At 41.1% G+C, this 16,969-nt stretch overlaps 1 protein-coding gene across 2 annotated transcripts in view; it reads right to left on the bottom strand.

The window, feature by feature from the left end:
* Positions 1-16,969, bottom strand: part of USP32 (ubiquitin specific peptidase 32) — a 64,336-nt gene that overhangs the window by 33,528 nt on the left and 13,839 nt on the right. For both annotated transcript variants that reach the window (XM_054287498.1, XM_054287499.1), the window contains exons 2-5: positions 9,563-9,690; positions 5,949-6,054; positions 5,318-5,436; positions 2,309-2,468 (exon numbers count right to left, since the gene is read on the bottom strand). In XM_054287498.1, the coding sequence (XP_054143473.1) occupies positions 2,309-2,468; positions 5,318-5,436; positions 5,949-6,054; positions 9,563-9,690 (513 nt within the window). The remainder of the gene's footprint in view (positions 1-2,308; positions 2,469-5,317; positions 5,437-5,948; positions 6,055-9,562; positions 9,691-16,969) is intronic.

Below are 16,969 nucleotides of genomic sequence, written 5' to 3'. Positions count from 1 at the left end.
TGTGACAGAAATGTGGGATTTACAGGCTCCACCATAGTGCTGTTCAATGTGATGGCTTCAAAAAAAAATATATATATTAAATGAATTCAAATGCATGTGATCATACTACAGAACTAAGAAAATCCAAACTACTGCTACTTGGTCACTCCTCAGGTGCAAGACAAATCCATACCCCTGGAACTGCTTTTTTAGGAACAAAGGCCACTTATTTTAGCAGCTTTCAAATAAAATTATTCATATTTCTGATTTAAGTGAAATGGAACAAAATTTGATTAAAAGCAGCAAGTGTGTGCAACTTCCTGTAACTTTAAAATTTCATTTCTAATTATGTGTTGAGAAATGTAATTAAAGTCATCTGCACACCAAAACAAATGCTATTTACAAATGAAAAATTAGTATTCCTTTGTTTCCCTGCTAGCCTGGCTCATTAAGCAAATTGAAATGGAGTCACTGATGCCTTGCATGAAATGGGGCTGTTCCTAAATCCCAGGGAATAACTTCCCCTGGTTATCACTGCCATTCCTCATGGCTCTGACATATTGTCCCAGAAGCTGGATGGGAAGCAGAGTGTGAGGTAAGGCTGGGGAGGGGGTCTGGGCTTGTGCCAGGAGATGCAGCAGGACTGAGAAATTCCTGATTGCACAGGGAGTGGCACAAATTACTCTGCATTTCACCACAGAACAAAGTGGAAACCTTTCCTCCTTTCTCTGTGTTATGGTGTCGCCTCAGTTTACCAAACGTTATCTCATTTCCTGGTCCTTCCAAAGGCAACCATTCCCCCAGGAAAAACACTAAGGACCAGCCTCCAACAGCTCCCAGTGTTTGACACATTCAGCTGTGTTAAAAATACTTGTGTACTGAGTTTCTTACTCCTTGGAGTGACCTGATTAGGCTGAAATGACTTCCAAGTGCTCAAGCACTTACATTTTCCTTAGTTTTGCATCTGTTGGATGAGATTCCTACACTGTTGTAAATCACAATGGAATTCAGTAAAATTTAATCTTATCTAGAGGTCCAAACATAACTGTCTCATGAACTTTCCAATTCTGTGGAAGCATCACCTCCATGTATTTCTGGAATTCACTGAAAAGCTCAATCCCAGCTCTGACACGATGGTACCAGTGACAGGGATATCAAAGCCAGAACTGAGAACAATAATAAATAGTAAATAAAACCTATTAAAATAGTAGCTGTTACATTTAATTTTTTTTTAATTCCAAACCTCTGTTTCAGTATAAATAAACTTTCTGTGAAAAGCCCAGTAAAAACTGTTCTGAAAGTTTCCATTTCAAAGCACAAAAAAGAGCAGATCTCAGTTTGACACAGGTCAAGATCTCTCCCAGAGCTCAGCTCCAGAACACTCAGAGGGTTGGGTTTTTTTTTTCACATTCCTCTTTCTCCACCTTTCTGTGAGACCTCAGAATATTCAGTGGTTTTCTGTAACCTCAATGTCTCCTTTCACCCTTCCATGTAATGCAAATAAATTACCTGTCCATAAACTCCTGACTTCATTATGCATTTTCATTTCAGATGGTCACAGAAGAGTTTGAATGCCCACTTTTAAAACCAAGAGGATAAAAAGGGTGTGTTGCTTTATTCAATTAACCCACCATGAGAGGATTAAATGTGAGGAAAATCCACGAGAGCACAGAAAACACAACCAGAGTGCTGAGATCCCTGACGCCTCCAGAACCACCTCCCTCCTCCTCAGGGATGGAATGCATGCTTGCATTACACTGCTACATCAAGTGTCATTTATCAGCCTTTTGCTTTTGGATTTAATTTAAAAACCAGCTGTTCCTTCTTTTACATTAACATAGGCATAAGGAAGCACTTCTTCTCTGGAGACAACTCCTGAGGATGCTTCTCTTTAGTTAATTCTACCACATGCCAGGATTATGATTTATTTTACTGGAGAAGCAAATTAAGAGGTAACACTTATTTTTGAAACAAATATTATTTTCTCAACTCTCTCAGTAGTTTTACAACCCACTATATAAAGACCAAAAATAAACCCAGTATTACCAGCCAACCACTTCAGAAATTATTTTTTTTTTTAGCTTGCTTGGTAGCAAACTTCTAGAGAAGTGTTGTAGCCTCAGCATTATTATCTCTTAAAAATAACAACCCAGTGTCCTTGCACACAACATTTTACATGCCAGCAGAGAAGAGATGAGCTCAGAGAAGGAATTTCTCTCACTGAGCCCAACGTGGTGGAGCAGGGAGATTCAATGAACAACAACTCTGCCTGTGAACTCTGGCAGGGTTCTTTTTTAGGGTGTGCAGGACAAGAAGCACCTTTACTCACAGTGTGTGACTCCAGCCAGGGTCTGGTAGAAGGTTGGGGTGTCACTGTCATCAGTGAGGGTGACATAGACCCCTCCTGAGAGCAGCCACCGCGAGAAGGTGAAAGCGTCTTTGTTGTGCAGCAGCCAAACCCTGAACTTCTCATAGTTCACCTTCTCACTCTGCAAGAAAAACCAGAAAATGGGAGCTGTTTTTCTCACTGCCAGTAAACAGGAACCATCCAGCTGTATGAACAAAAAATTGGGACAATCTCCTAGAAAAATAAGTGCTAATGTAATTTTTCTGCTTGGAGCCATGCCTGTTTTTCCCTTTCCTTTTGAAACAGCAATGGGAGGGAAATTAACTTTAAGTTCTCTCTGCATTTCAGCCACCTACTCAATGTGGCCTTTGGAAACTCATTTACTCTGAACCTCAGGTGAAAGGGATGAAAAGAAAAATGGTTACTTGCAATTCAAAAGAGCAGAGGTTATTTGGATGAATTTAAATGTATTATTATAGATACCAGCTCTGCTGCACCAAAAAAACAGATGCTGTAAAAATCATAAACATTCTGTTCTATCTGTGCAGGTATACAAACAGCACAGAAAAATCACATTTGGGAATAACTGATGCTGTGATTAATTACTGCAGGAACATAGGAACTTTTTATCACTGAATTTTTTGCCTCTACTGACCAAAATCCACACTGGAGCATAAAAATGAACATGACATTCCCAGGATCTCCTCACTCCCTGTCTCCTGCAGCTCCCTGTTCAGGAACACATGAAAACTCCACATTCACACAATTCCAGTGCTGTTTAAACCATTTATTTGGATCCTTGCCAAGCTGTGGCCATGAAACCATGGGGATCAGCAGACTAATTTCTACAGGACCTACAAAACTACCTCAAATAAAAGCAAACCCATTATCAGTAGACAAACTCATTATATGGAGATTCTCATCTCCAGGGGAAATAAACAGGGGTCTGCAAAGTGGAAGAGGTTTCAAGTCATTGATTATTTAAACTCCCCTCATATCACAGACCATTAAACTTCACTGAATTACATCTCTACAGAATCCAACAATTTGCATTTGGCCACGGACTGTCTGCAACTGCCAAGTGCAGAAAATTGAAAATTCACTCTATTCCCTTTGCCAGGCTGCTCCAGTGGCTCATCACCACACTGCTGAAACATTTGCTTCCTATTCCCATTGCAGGGGGTTGTTTCAGCTCCAGATACTCATTCTTTTTATGCCTCTTTTTCTAGACTGAAGAGTTTTATATTTGCACCCAACAAATCACAGACTGGTTTGGGTTGGGAGGGACATTAAAGCCCATCCAGTGCCACCCCTGCCAGGGCAGGGACACCTTCCACTGTCCCAGGCTGCTCCCAGCCCTATCCAGCCTGGCATTGGGCACCCTGTGCCAGGCCCTCCCCACCCTCACTTTGATTTCTTATTCTTCCATTTCTCCAACAGTTTGGATCACGAGAAGAGAACATTTTCTCCCTCTCTGTTCCACCCTTTCCCTCTTGTTTTTGCACTGCTCTTTGTAAAGGCAGCAAGAGCTGGGTCATTAAAACTCCAATTTTCCCTGGAAGGACAATGAAGAGGAACAGAAAACCTTTGGACAGGAGGAAGAAAGCATTTGAAGCAAGCAATGTGACAGCTGAATTATGGTGGAACCTGAGCAATGCAGTTATCACTGATTTTTTCCCCTATATTTCAGAAACAAAAGGAAAACTCAGATATATTCTAAAGCTTCTATTTCTAGCTGAGTAGATGTAATAATTCTGATGAACAGAAGTGCCTATAAACATCATCCTTGAAATCCAAGGCATCCTCCAGAAGGCAGGCAGGAAGGCCCACAGCAGGAACATTAAACTTTCTCACTCTCCAGCAATGCCCATGGATGATCAGGAGCCCAGTAAATCCTGCTGAGTGGATTATTACACTATTTTCATTTTAAAACAAAAATCAATATGCAGCATTTTCTTGAACAGGAAAATGCTCTAAAGCCCAGGTTGATACTCATCTTCCTGCAAGGCTTCATAAAGTATTTCTGGATTTCTTGGACAGTGTGCAATTAACTTGGAGGGTGCAATTCATCACAGCACACTGATGGGAAATCAGAAATAGGAAATGGCACTGAGGGGCAGTGCAGAAGCTGCAGGGCAGGGGAGTCAGGATTTCCATTGCAGCCAGGGCTCAGGAATGCAATCACTGCCCCCAGAGCCAACAGGGCCAGATCAGAGTCTGGCCCAGGCACTGCCCACAGCCAGAGCTATCTCCAGCACAGAACAATCAAATCTGAACTAATTAAGAAACCTGAGAGCCACAATTAAACCTCCCAGTCAATCTGGTCAATCCTTTTGCCAGAGGAATGTGCAATGATGTCTCCATTTTGCTGGTCTCAGTCATCTGATAACAAACCAAGCAAAAACCCCTGAAAATTCATCAGGATCCCTGGAGACAAAGAATCATCTATGAATAGGAAAGCACCAATGCTCTGCTGTAGAGGAGGACTTCAGCAAGCTCCACAAAGATTGCATCTCTCAAACAACTTAAAGCATAATTAAATGTTGTAGCTCCTGGCAGGAAAATGAAGCAAAAGCAATAATATAAAATTATTATCTTGAAGCAACCATGGCTGTCAGGCATTTTTAAATGCAGGGTGCAGATTTCTCTGTGTTCTAGATTTCTTCCCTGATTGCAATAGAATGTTCACACTAATGACAAAGTTCCCACCAGCAATATTAGTATTTAAATTCACCTGATGACATGATTCCCATTGGGAAATGATCTCTTTCCAAGGAGCACAGTGAGTACAGGAGCACACAGAATTTATACACCAAACACTGTTCCCATCAATACAAATTACATGGAATACCACAACACAAAACCCCATGAGCTTTTACCCCATTTAAACAAGGCAAATTTGTTCCCACAGGTGCATGAGTAAGAAAGAAGCTACTTAATGGAATCTTGACTTTTTTGTAACTGCAGCAGGAGGAAAGGTCCATGACACACCTCAGAGAAGCATTTCTTGAGTGACTCTGGGACTTTCCCATCAACCACATGCAGCATCTTCTCCATCTCTTCACGGACCACATAACTCCCAGATTCATTAGAGAAGAGGCTGAAAATATCTGGAGAAACAGAAATATGTGTAAACATCTATGGCAGGGACATTTTTCAAATGCAAGGTCTATAACTGGCTGAGAATGTCAAAGGCTGTGCAACAGCTAAAGGACTAAACACTTGGGTTGATCCAAGGTCAATACAGGTCCACAAGGTTTAGGTCAAGACCTTCCTTTTACCATTTTAATCAAAATAAAAATGAGTATTATCAAGTGAGATTAACAGAGAAGACAAAACAACAGAAGTCATTAGGCAGATGTTTTCTATTTTTTTGAAAAATATCAATGCCATCCTCCTTCCTCTGCCCACACAGAGACCATCAGGCTTTCTGTAGCATCCCAACACTGACATTCATGATGACTTGGCAAATATTTCATTTTGATGAATATAGAAAACAAAAATGCACTTAATTTCCAAAAATACAGCTAAAAATGCTTCCAAAAATCCCATCTTCACTGTAAAATGGTCACACTTTACACCACAATCCTCTGTCTCATTGTTACTAAGTTACACCACTTACATTTTGTTTTCTCCTCCTCTTTGCCTCTTGTGAGTAGAACTAATCCAACTATCAAGTTATTGAAGTGCAGCCCTTTGGATATTCCTCCAAATGAACAGTAGATAACCTGGAAGAATGAAACAGAGAAGTTAACCAGAATCAACAGAGATGTCAGAAGTAAAACCAGCAGCTTACACTGAGGCTCCACCTTATGTGGTTTTTGGGCTAATCACTTCATATTCAGCTAAAGAACTTGAATTATTAATTGTGTAACCCTTTTGTAGCTCTTCTGGTACTGAACAGCCTTTATTTAGTGAAACACAGGTACAAGTCATGAATGGCAATATAAAAACTCCACATTAGAACCTCCAGTGATGACACTCCTCACTTGCTCGCGGTGGTGTTTCCCCAGATTTCTTCATCAGGGCTGAACTCTGCCCCAGGCTGGGCTCTGCCGATCCCCAAGGCACCGAGGGGATGCAGCAGGAATCCCCAGGGCAGGCTGGCAGCACAGAGGGGAACACCAGAGCCCTGGGAGTCCCTGCTCCACCACAGGGTGATTTCCAGTAGAGTCAGAGTTAAACCAGGACTGGGAGTGCCCAAACAAAGCCAGTCCTGGGCCTGGCAAGGCCAGAGCTGGCCAAGCCTCCCAGTGCTGTGGGGGCAGGAAGGGAACACCTGACACAGAGAGGAGCACCAGATTTACTGCTGCTCCTGCAGACACCTCAGCAGTGCTGTGCCACCTGCAGGAACCCTCTCTTTGTCTGTCTGTCTGTCCATCCATCCCTCTGGACTTCTAAAATCTGTCTGCAGGCATGGCAATGTCAGTGCATGCACAGCAGGATCTCATTCTGGGCCTCACTGCCATCCCACCCTGAGCCAGCATCACCCAAACACTTTCACTGCCACAGGGGCTCACATCAGCCTCTTCTGTTCCTCTACTTTAATCCACTCACAAATGCTTGAAGGGCTGAATTATTGAAACTGAATTTGTGCTTTGTTTGGACACAACAATTGTAGAGGCTTCAAGGCCTACAAGGGATTTGAATTTCACACTTTTTATGTCTAATCCTTCTGTCTTCACCAAATGCCTTCAAGGCTACATTGCCCATGTGAGCAATTTACCTTCATTTTACACTGGAATCATTATTTTTTTTAAATATGCAGCTGAAATATCCACTCACTTGTGCTGAACTTTGTACATCCCAGCTGTGATAGCAGACGAGCAGCAAACATTACATTTATACATTGTTTCAACACAACACAAGGATTGCTCATGAGACAAACAGAGGAAAGGAATTCCATGGACAATGTCCAGTGTATCAGGATTCAATATATGGAATTGCTTGGAGTTTAGCTGCTCGATCATTCCTTGGGAAGAGTTTATAAACACTTATAAAATAGTGTTTTAGTCATGTAACACATCATTTCTCCACATTTTTTCATGTTGGTGCGGCATTTGGAAAACTTCTAATAACACGCACCATCAAAATGTGATGCAATTTTGTGTCTTCCAAAATGACTTAATGCTGTTGCAGCTTTGCTAAACCAGCCCCACCCAGGCAGAATGACAGCAATCTGCATTTCAGAGTGTACAATTCACTGTCATCACAAGGCACAGAGTACTTTTTAAAATAAAATTTAAGCCTGACATGTTCTGTTTCATGGGCAACTGAAGAGCATAACAAGATTGAAAAGCCAAAGCTGTGCCCCTGCTTCCCCCACCTGAGCAGCTTTCCTGCAGTTTAACACCACAGACACATCTCTAAATTTCCTTTTATTAATATCTTCAACCCCATTCTCCCAAGAGACCCTCCCAGAACATTACTGCCCTGAACATTTAAAAATGTTTTGTGTGCAGGACAATCACCCAGATTGTTGGATTAAAGTTCCACTGGTTTCAGTTCTCTGTTTCATGTCCAGTTTGAAACTCCTGTGTTTTTAATTTAACCAATTCCTGAAGGCCTCTCTCTCCTCAGATATGAAAATCCATGATTTCAGCATGCAGAGCACACAGCCCAGCTCCAAGGCTCCAAATGATCAGCTTTAGTGACTGAAAGGCTGAAAACTCAGGGTTTTTAGCTGCCTAATGACTTTGCCTGCCTCTCCCCATCCTGAAGCCAGGAATTACAGAGCATCCCTTGACTCAAATCCCAATTTTGGCCCAATTTACAGTTTTCAATCTCACAGATTTGATACTGAGTATGAAAGCTACAAGTACATCATAATTTGTACTCGGATTTTGAGATGAGTTCTGATGAGAAGCCATCAAAAACCAATTAGGAATCTTCCATTAATTTTATTTCACCACCTGGAAACCAAGAACTGCTCTATAACCATCATGAGTGTTAAAAGAGAGAATCATCACCAAAATTGTGTCTTTAAGGACAGATTTCTAAAAAAATAAAATAAAAACCAGGCAGCAGAATCTGAAACCCCAGAACCTCCATTTGTGACCAAATCAGTAAATTAATCCTTAATACATGAAAGTGATATAAAGGTATAAGGTAACACAAAACATAAAATTCTTAATATTTTATACTATTTCAAACCAAGATACATTTTTTGTTTAATCTTAGGGGTTACCAACATTCAAACTCAAAAATTCATGCTGAAGACAGGCTTTAAGCTCTGGGCAAATCAGACCCCTCCTTTTGCACTGCAAATTCTCCTGCTAAGCCTTGAACACCCACACAAAAAGCCAACTGTTTACAGAAGTAAAGTAGTATCATCCTCTTCGCCAAAATTTAGGGAAAAAAGGGGAGGAAAAGAATGGAGGAAAGATGAAGCTGAGGAAAAGGAACTCTGCCAGAGTGTAAAACCCTCAGCAATGCAACACTTCAGCACTCACATTATCTAAATAAAACTGGGGGACTTGCACCATCCTCTGAGGTCAACAGCTCCGAGGGTGCCAAAAATAGAGGCTGTGACTGAGAATGACATGGAGCAAGAGATCAGCTGAAAGGTCTGCCTAATCTTTGTCTCTCTACCAAGAATATTCTGGTATCTCTCTCAAGAAAGGGGCAACTCCATAAAAGAAATTAACTTTTTAAACATGACTATGTGTAGGATGGTATTGCTATTTTATTTTTTAGATAGATATATGTTTATATCCTTGTTGTAAATTTTGATTCTGGCTATTTTTCAGCTCATTCATACATCTGAATTATGGTGGAACCTGAGCAATGCAGTTATCACTGATTTTTTCCCCTGTATTTCAGAAAATTTCAGAGCAAATTTATTTTTAAGAGCTTGTAAAGATTCATCTTTAGAAAACAAAGTAACAGCCAATGGAATCTCAAAGGAACCAACAGCAAGTGCATCTCTGGAGTAAATAAAATATGTTATTATGGTCTTGTTACAAATTCCCAGTCTTTTAATTGCCCAAATTTACATCTGGATATTTAGGTTTATTCCATGTCATCTACCAGGTATTAATAGGGTTGGGAGCACGTCCCTGACCGCCAGGATCCAAGTCTGGAACACCATTTCCAGGCAGAGAGGTGCATTGTGATGTTGTATAAAAAATGGGAAACAATTCCATCAACTCCTAAACATTTGTGTGTGCACAGCAGATCCAGCTGCCCTTTATCCACTGCCTTTGGCTCCCAGGAAAGCAGCAATTCCCAGCTCACCTCAGCAACTTTGGGAGGGACCCCATCACCCAGAACTTCCCTGATGAAGCACTGCTGGGTCATATAATAGGAGAGGCCACAAGTTCTCTTGAAAGCATCTTTGAGCCTCTTCAGTTCTATGTCTGTAACTGAGAACAGAGGAAAGCAAAAAAAAATTGGTCAGTAAAGATGTTACAGAAAGATAACAGCTCAAGGAATCTCAAAATCCTCCACTCCTTACGTTTACCTTTACAATAAAAGACACCAAGAAATTAAATGCATGATTTCCCCTAAAGAGTGGGAAAATGAGATCCAATCATCTAATCTTGCTTGAAAAGAGGGAAGGGAAGCAGACCTGTGGTTACCATCAATGGCAACAACAGCTCACTGCTAAGTTTTCTGACTACAATAGTGGATTGTAATTTGTTCTAAATTCAGCACCATTCTTGTCACACAAAGGAAAATGAGGCAGCTTTATGATCAATTCTGCATTGCACGCAAGCCAGGGAAATTATCTGCAACCAACAGTGGTGAATATTATTAAGAGCAGCATCTTTCAAGCAGTTCCATCTATTAACCAGTCTGCCTTGCTGTATTAAAACAAATAAAATACTTTATCATCACCACAAGTTCATGAGACAGTGCAGTGAGGTGTGATTTAACAGGAATAAAATGTTGGACCACATGTAATTCTTGCCCCAAGATCCCCTTGCACAGCCAAAATCTGCTTGCCAGCTACACCTGTTCAAACCTGTCCACAACTGCAAAGGTGGAAAATGAGATGCCATCCCACTCACCCTGGCCTGGGAGCTCCTGGAAAGCAGCGCTGCCTTCAGACTGTACAAGCACAAAGCAACTTTCTAAGAAAGCGTTTAAGAAGGGGAGGATCTCGTGGAACAAAACAAGCCCTGTGTCCCAGGCCAGGCTGCAGGGAATGGCACAGGACCTGTGGAAGTTCCTGTGGTGCAGAAAAAGGAATTTCCATGCAGAGCCCAGGGAAATGATGCTGCACACGGGAGCTGTGTCACTGTATTTATAGCAAGGCATTTTCCTTACCCTGCTATCAGCAGCCAGACACAAACACTGCCATGGCCAAAGGCTTGTGGAGCTTTTTGTCAGCCAAAATAAAACAGAGCACTGGAGGGCTTCATGCAGCACTCAGTAAAACTTCTACTTGTCAGTTAATTCATTCATCAAAAGCAAAAATCAATCCTTAAAAGTAAATCACATTAAAACATTCCTCCCTCATTTTAATCCGAGTCAACACTGAAACAGATGTTGGCTCCACTTAACAATTGTGTAAAAACAGAAATTGGGTTCTATTTCCTCACAATTATATTACAGATTCTGGGTACTTCTAACCATAAAGAAAAAAAAATCAAAGTATCTGAGAGACAAAGCTCAAGTGTGACCCACACAGCACCAGAGCTATCAATTAGCACAGTGGTGATTATCATTAGCACATCTCTTGTTTGACTGAAACGAGCCTGCTGTAATTACATGGCAGAGGAATATTGGTCTCATTCTGTTACCTGGCTTACAAGGTGTTTAAATTCCTTTATTTCACATTAACATCCCAAACCAGGAGGGGATGAATGGAGGTGCTTCACCTCCTATCACCTGTAAGCACAACCAGGGACAACTCCCCAAATTCAATGAGTGTTGGGATTGCTCAGGATCATGGAAAGGGGAAGCTCCTGGCTTTGTAATTTGGGCAAAGCAAAGCCAACAACCTGGATCCTAAAGTAAATCCAACAACAGTTCTGGAATGAAATTATTCTCATTTTTTGCAGTTTTTATATGCCTGCTCATACACACATATCTTTAACAAAAATAAATTCTGTGCTCTGGTTTCTTCTCCCTCTCTTAATTCTTCGATCTCCCCACCATTGAACCCAGTCTGGTTTGGGGTTATTTGGCAGAAGTTTCTACACAAACATTTGCTAAGCTGATGCTTACAGCACCCTGACTGCCCAGTGTGCACTCCAGGCAGTGCTCAGGAGCAGGAAAATCCCATATAAATGTTCCTCCCATAATCCATGGGAGTGACTGGAGTGCCAGCCAAGGTGAGGAGAAGGTTGGGAACAAGACTTGTCCAGCAATGCTCCCAAGACCTTCAGAAAGAACTGCACCATCAGTGTATTTAATAGGGGTGATAAGTTGATACTGCCAGCCCATGTTACATTCCAAAAGCAAATTATTATTGCCAGAGCCCACTCAGTATTATTGTTTGCATACAGAAACTACAAAAAAGGTCATGGAATAACAGGCAAGGTAATTACTGCCATCCCTTCCCCAGGAGCCATTCAAGTGACTGATGCTGCCCATTTAAAATCATCTGCAAAGCTTTGTAAAGATAAGTTCATTATACATTTAGATCCACGCACATGAAAGTACAACTGAAATGAGCAGAGCATAAATCAAAGATATTATCAATGTTTACTATGAGTCTGGAAGGCAAAATATTTGAATTCAAAATCCCAACACCAAAGCACCAATTATTCAACAGAGATAGAGCACGATGGCATTTTCAGAGGAAATAAAACTAAGTCTTCAATTATTAAAGGAACATTTCTAGAAGCAATACATCTATTACTATAATAACTATAATAATTTCAGAAATTAGAACACTGCCATCCCCAGAAGCTGCCTTTTCTCTCAGTTCCACGAGCCCAACACACAGGAAGCACCAGAGAACACAGAGGGGTTTTTCATGCTGCCTTTAGACACCAGCCTGTCTCCTGCACTGTTTCCTCCACTGACTGAAGTCCTTTCATTAGGAATATTCACTTTTTCCAAAGGCACAGATTCCCCAAACGCTTCCAGGAGCCAGTTGTCTCCAAACACCTCTGAGAGGAGCATTCACAGGCTGCTGTCATAGACACAGGAGACAGCCACCACACTATGAGTGCTGGATTCACAGCCTGACAGGGGAAAACAGACCCTGACAACTCCCCAGGAGGAGTCTGAGGTGGTGAGCACAGCAAAAAGCATCTCCACATCCCACCTGCCACCAACAGGTGCCACTGCCTCAATGTCACTGCAGGGAAAGTGACTCAAATGGAACTGCACATCTCATTCTGCACCTCCAGAGCACACAGGTGACCTTCTGACTGTGAGGTCAATTCAAGGTAACAAAACCAAGTTTCACTACTTAGATACTGTGTGATAATCCTTAAAAACCCACCTGACAACTTCCAAAAATCACCAGGTAACAAAACCAAGTTTCAATACTTAGATACTGTAGATAAGCCTTAAAAATCCACCTGCACATCTCATTCTTCACACCTTCAGAGCACACAAGTGACCTTTTGATTGTGAGGTTGATTCAAGGGAAGAAAACCAAGTTTCAATACTTAGATACTGTGAGATAATCCTTAAAAATCCACCTGCCCACTTCCAGTAACAAAACCAAGTTTCAATACCTAGATACTGCATGATAATCCTTAAAAATCCACCTGCCCACTTACAGAAATGACCAGGTAACAAAAGCAAGTTTCAATACCTAGATATTGTGAGATAATCCTTAAAAATCCACCTGCACATCTCATTCTTCACACCTTCAGAGCACACAAGTGACCTTTTGATTGTGAGGTTGATTCAAGGGAAGAAAACCAAGTTTCAATACTTAGATACTGTGAGATAATCCTTAAAAATCCACCTGCCCACTTACAGAAATGACCAGGTAACAAAACCAAGTTTCAATACCTAGATATTGTGCGATAATCCTTAAAAATCCACCTGCCCACTTCCAAAGCCACCAGTGCAAGCAAGTCCCAGCCTGTCAGGGTGCCTGTGGTGACTCTGCTAACACAAAGCTCCTGTGCCACCTCAGCTGGAGGGTTTCCAGCCAAGCTGCAGACACTTGAGCAGGAGATTAGTGCTGCATCCAGCTCTCCAGGGAATATTGCAGCTCCAGTTTGTTTAATAAAGTTTAAATGAAACCACGCAACCTCAGCTAAAAATGTCACCCTGCTCACAGTAATTGTAACAAACCTTCAGCTCACCAACTGCTCAGGGTATTTTTAGTTTCCCTGTGTTACTTAAACTTCAGGCTGTTTATATGGATGTGCTATTCCACATTTTTTGTTTTAATTCCCATCTATCCAGGTAATGAAATGTGCAGTGCCTTCCAAACCTTCCCTGCTGGGAACCACCTCCTTCTGCTCTGCTTTCACATACTTGTCACCAAGGCATCCTGGGCTTTTCCTTTTGGACTAAAACTGTATCTAAACTCAGATTATACAAGTCCAGCTCTAGATTTAAACCTTGTTTTGCCATCCCAATAAAACTGCTCAAACCAAGCTGGAGGAAACCAACCCTTCCAGTGGAGCTCTGCAAGTTCTGCTGCCACATTCTCCGTTCATTTTAGAACCTCTATGCACTTCAGACTTTTTTTTTTATTTCTCTAATCCCACCCCCACCTTCTGGGAAGGTTCTAAAATACCTTGTAAGCAATGTAGGGTTTGGGGTATGGCAGCACCTCTGTCCCCTCCAAAAATCCCACTGAAAGGACAATTTTTGACAACAAAAACTGGGCAGCAAATACCTGGCTCAGCAAAAGCTGCTCTGCTGTTATCAGGCTGCTGGTGAAAACTATTAAGAGTCATCATAAAAATATAACTGCATGGCTAAATACAAGTAATATTGATATTTTTGCTTTTTCACGTCCTGTTTTGGAAAAAGAGAGAGGAGAAAATGGTTCCATCAAAGCCAATTCCTCACTACTCAAAGCACCTACACTGCACATTCTGTGATACTTCCTCAGAGGCCTCTGAATCTGAGCTAAGCTTTGCAAAAATTACCTCAATAAAGTGTTTTATTCAAATACTGTGAGAAGGAACTTGGAATCTTCCTTAATTATACATATTTTTGATGATGAAACTATTGAACATAAGGAATATAAGAACTGCTACACACCCTGCTTAAAAGTTAAAAGGAGTGGTTGGTCAGGCCTAGTGGAGTTATTACAGCTTAGAAAAAGATATTATACACCTTACCTGTGATACATGCATCAAGAGCAAGCACAATAAATGTATTTAAAATTCCTATTTAGTATTTATTTGCAAAGTCAGATCAGCCATAGAAACACCTTCCCTTACAACACTTTTCCATATATCTTTCAAAATGAAAGCAAAATTAAAATGCTGAGAAACAGAGGCTGAGAGCAAAGCACAGCTTTGCACAGCAGCCACTTGTCTATGGAGCAAAGGTGACAATAAAAGCATTTGAACTCCCAGCACTGCCTGAGCCATGCAGGCAAGAGACACTTCACCTCTCCATGCCTTGTCTCAGCTCTGAAATGGATCCAAATTCCAGCCTGCATCAGACACACGTGTGATAAATGAGCTAAGATATTGTGTAAAGGCACCACAAGCTACTACTAAAAAGCTGAATTTAATCAGTGAAAAGGGCAGAACTCCAAGTGTTTAACTGAGGGGAAAGTGGAATTAATCTGTCCTGGCTACTATAAACTGACCAATTAACATCAGGTAGAACTAATTGGACACAGAAACAGCTCCAGAATGACAAAAGCTCCCTGCAAACCATCAGTGCCATTAGGAGGAAAGCAGTAACCACAGCAAAAGCTGATCTTTGTCCCAGGAGCCTGAAATACTTCATTGGACTACAGGAAAATAAAGGATTTATTCTGGTTCACAGGCTGCCAGCACAAAACCCAAACCAGCCCAGCCAAGGGAGAAAACCACGATGTATTGACAGTGCTGAAAGTCACAACAGGAAACAAAACATTGCATAAGCAGCAAGAGAAAACACAGGATAAGGAGGTCAGGCAAGGGGAAGGGTCAGGAACCTTCCCAGCTCTTCTGACTGGAGCACTGGTGATTTCCCCCAGAAATGGAAGCATCAAAATGCCCCAAATACTCTCCAAACACACCCCAAAATCAGAATTTCCAATGTCACTACTGAGTGAAAAGCAGCTTGATAAGTCAGTGCCTTAAGAAACAAAATCCCACCAGCCCTGCACATCACAAGTACACAAAGCAAGCAATAATTTGCAACCATCAGCATAACATTGCATTTATTCTTCACTAAAAATAACCAAACCTGAATTCTAATAAAACTGACAACTTGCTCATCCTTCAGAAAGCAAGAAAAAAATCTCCTGTCTCAAGTTCTTCCTCACTTCCAGCTCAGGTTTTTTCATCATTCCAATGTTTTGATTTCTAAGTGACAATTTTTGAGGTTCAATATCAAACTCACAGGGCATATAATTCTCTAACCAGACAATTATCTTCCCTGTAATCACTCACTCAATATTTCCCTTAGGAATCTTCATCCTAGTTATACATGGAAATTTTATTACTTTTTTCATTAGTCTTTATTGTGACTTAATGGCTGTGGTTATGAAGTTGTCAAGAACCAAAGCAATTACTAAAAAGCTTCAAAGAGGTAAAATGTGCAAGTGAAAGTAAAGTGTGTTTGGGAACAACCCCAAATTGGAGGAACCAACTGCAAAACGCAATTGAGATAAATGAACCAGCTATGACTAAAAAGTCAACCCCACACCCCCACACTCTTGCTAAAAAGAAATCCATTTGGGAATATTTTGGGAGAAAACACAGACTAAAAATTCCTGCCTTCCCTAATGGCAAAATGAACCCACTCCTGAGGAATCTTTCATGAGTGGAACATCAGAAATGGAACCGCTCAGTGCACACAGGGCACCTCCACAAAGGCTTCACACATCTACCAGGAACAGGAATTTAAGGAAAACAACACCACAGTTTGGGGATATTTAAAAAATGGAATTATTCAGTCCAGCTGTAATTTTTCCTCCCACCTACTCTTTGTTTTGGGTAGCAGTGGCTCACCCTGTGGATAAAGCTTTCCCTGGCTCTATCAGACCTTCCCTGATGCATATCAAAGGTTTAACATCTCCTGTGCAGGCGAATTCAGTCATTACAATGGGATTTGCCAATTTTCTGTAACAGGAATACTGAGCATTTATGTGACGCTTTTAATCTTCAAAGAGCTTCCTCCTCACAGTTCCCATTCCCAAAAGAATGCCAGCATTCCCAGCCTGGTTTATCCCTCCCTATCTCCATCAGGGCACGTTGCTGCTTGGATTAACTCTCCCAGGAAGCCCAGGGTGGAGAGCAACTGGGCATAATAGCCAGTGAAGAAATAATAATAATAATAATAATAATAATAATAATAATAATAATAATAATAATAAATAATAATAATAATAATAATAGTAACTAAATAATCCTGCCACTATCTGAGCATGGAAATCTTATTGGCCATCTTTTAGATCCTCAGGAATTAAAGGAGCTCCCTGGTCCATCCATATGAGCCATGGGATAAGCCTGAAAGAACCTGAAAATTCACAAAACTTGCCAGATCAGCAAAAATCTATTTTAGCATTTTTACACCCTCAAATTTAGGCACAATCAATTGCAATAT

The sequence above is a fragment of the Melozone crissalis genome, unplaced genomic scaffold (assembly GCF_028551555.1).
Source record: "Melozone crissalis strain CALT ecotype California unplaced genomic scaffold, PUWL_Pcris_2 ptg000057l_1, whole genome shotgun sequence".
Classification (NCBI taxonomy): Eukaryota; Metazoa; Chordata; class Aves; order Passeriformes; family Passerellidae; genus Melozone; species Melozone crissalis.
The sequence above is the reverse complement of the archived record's forward strand: the minus strand, read 5'-3'. Positions and strand labels throughout refer to the sequence as shown.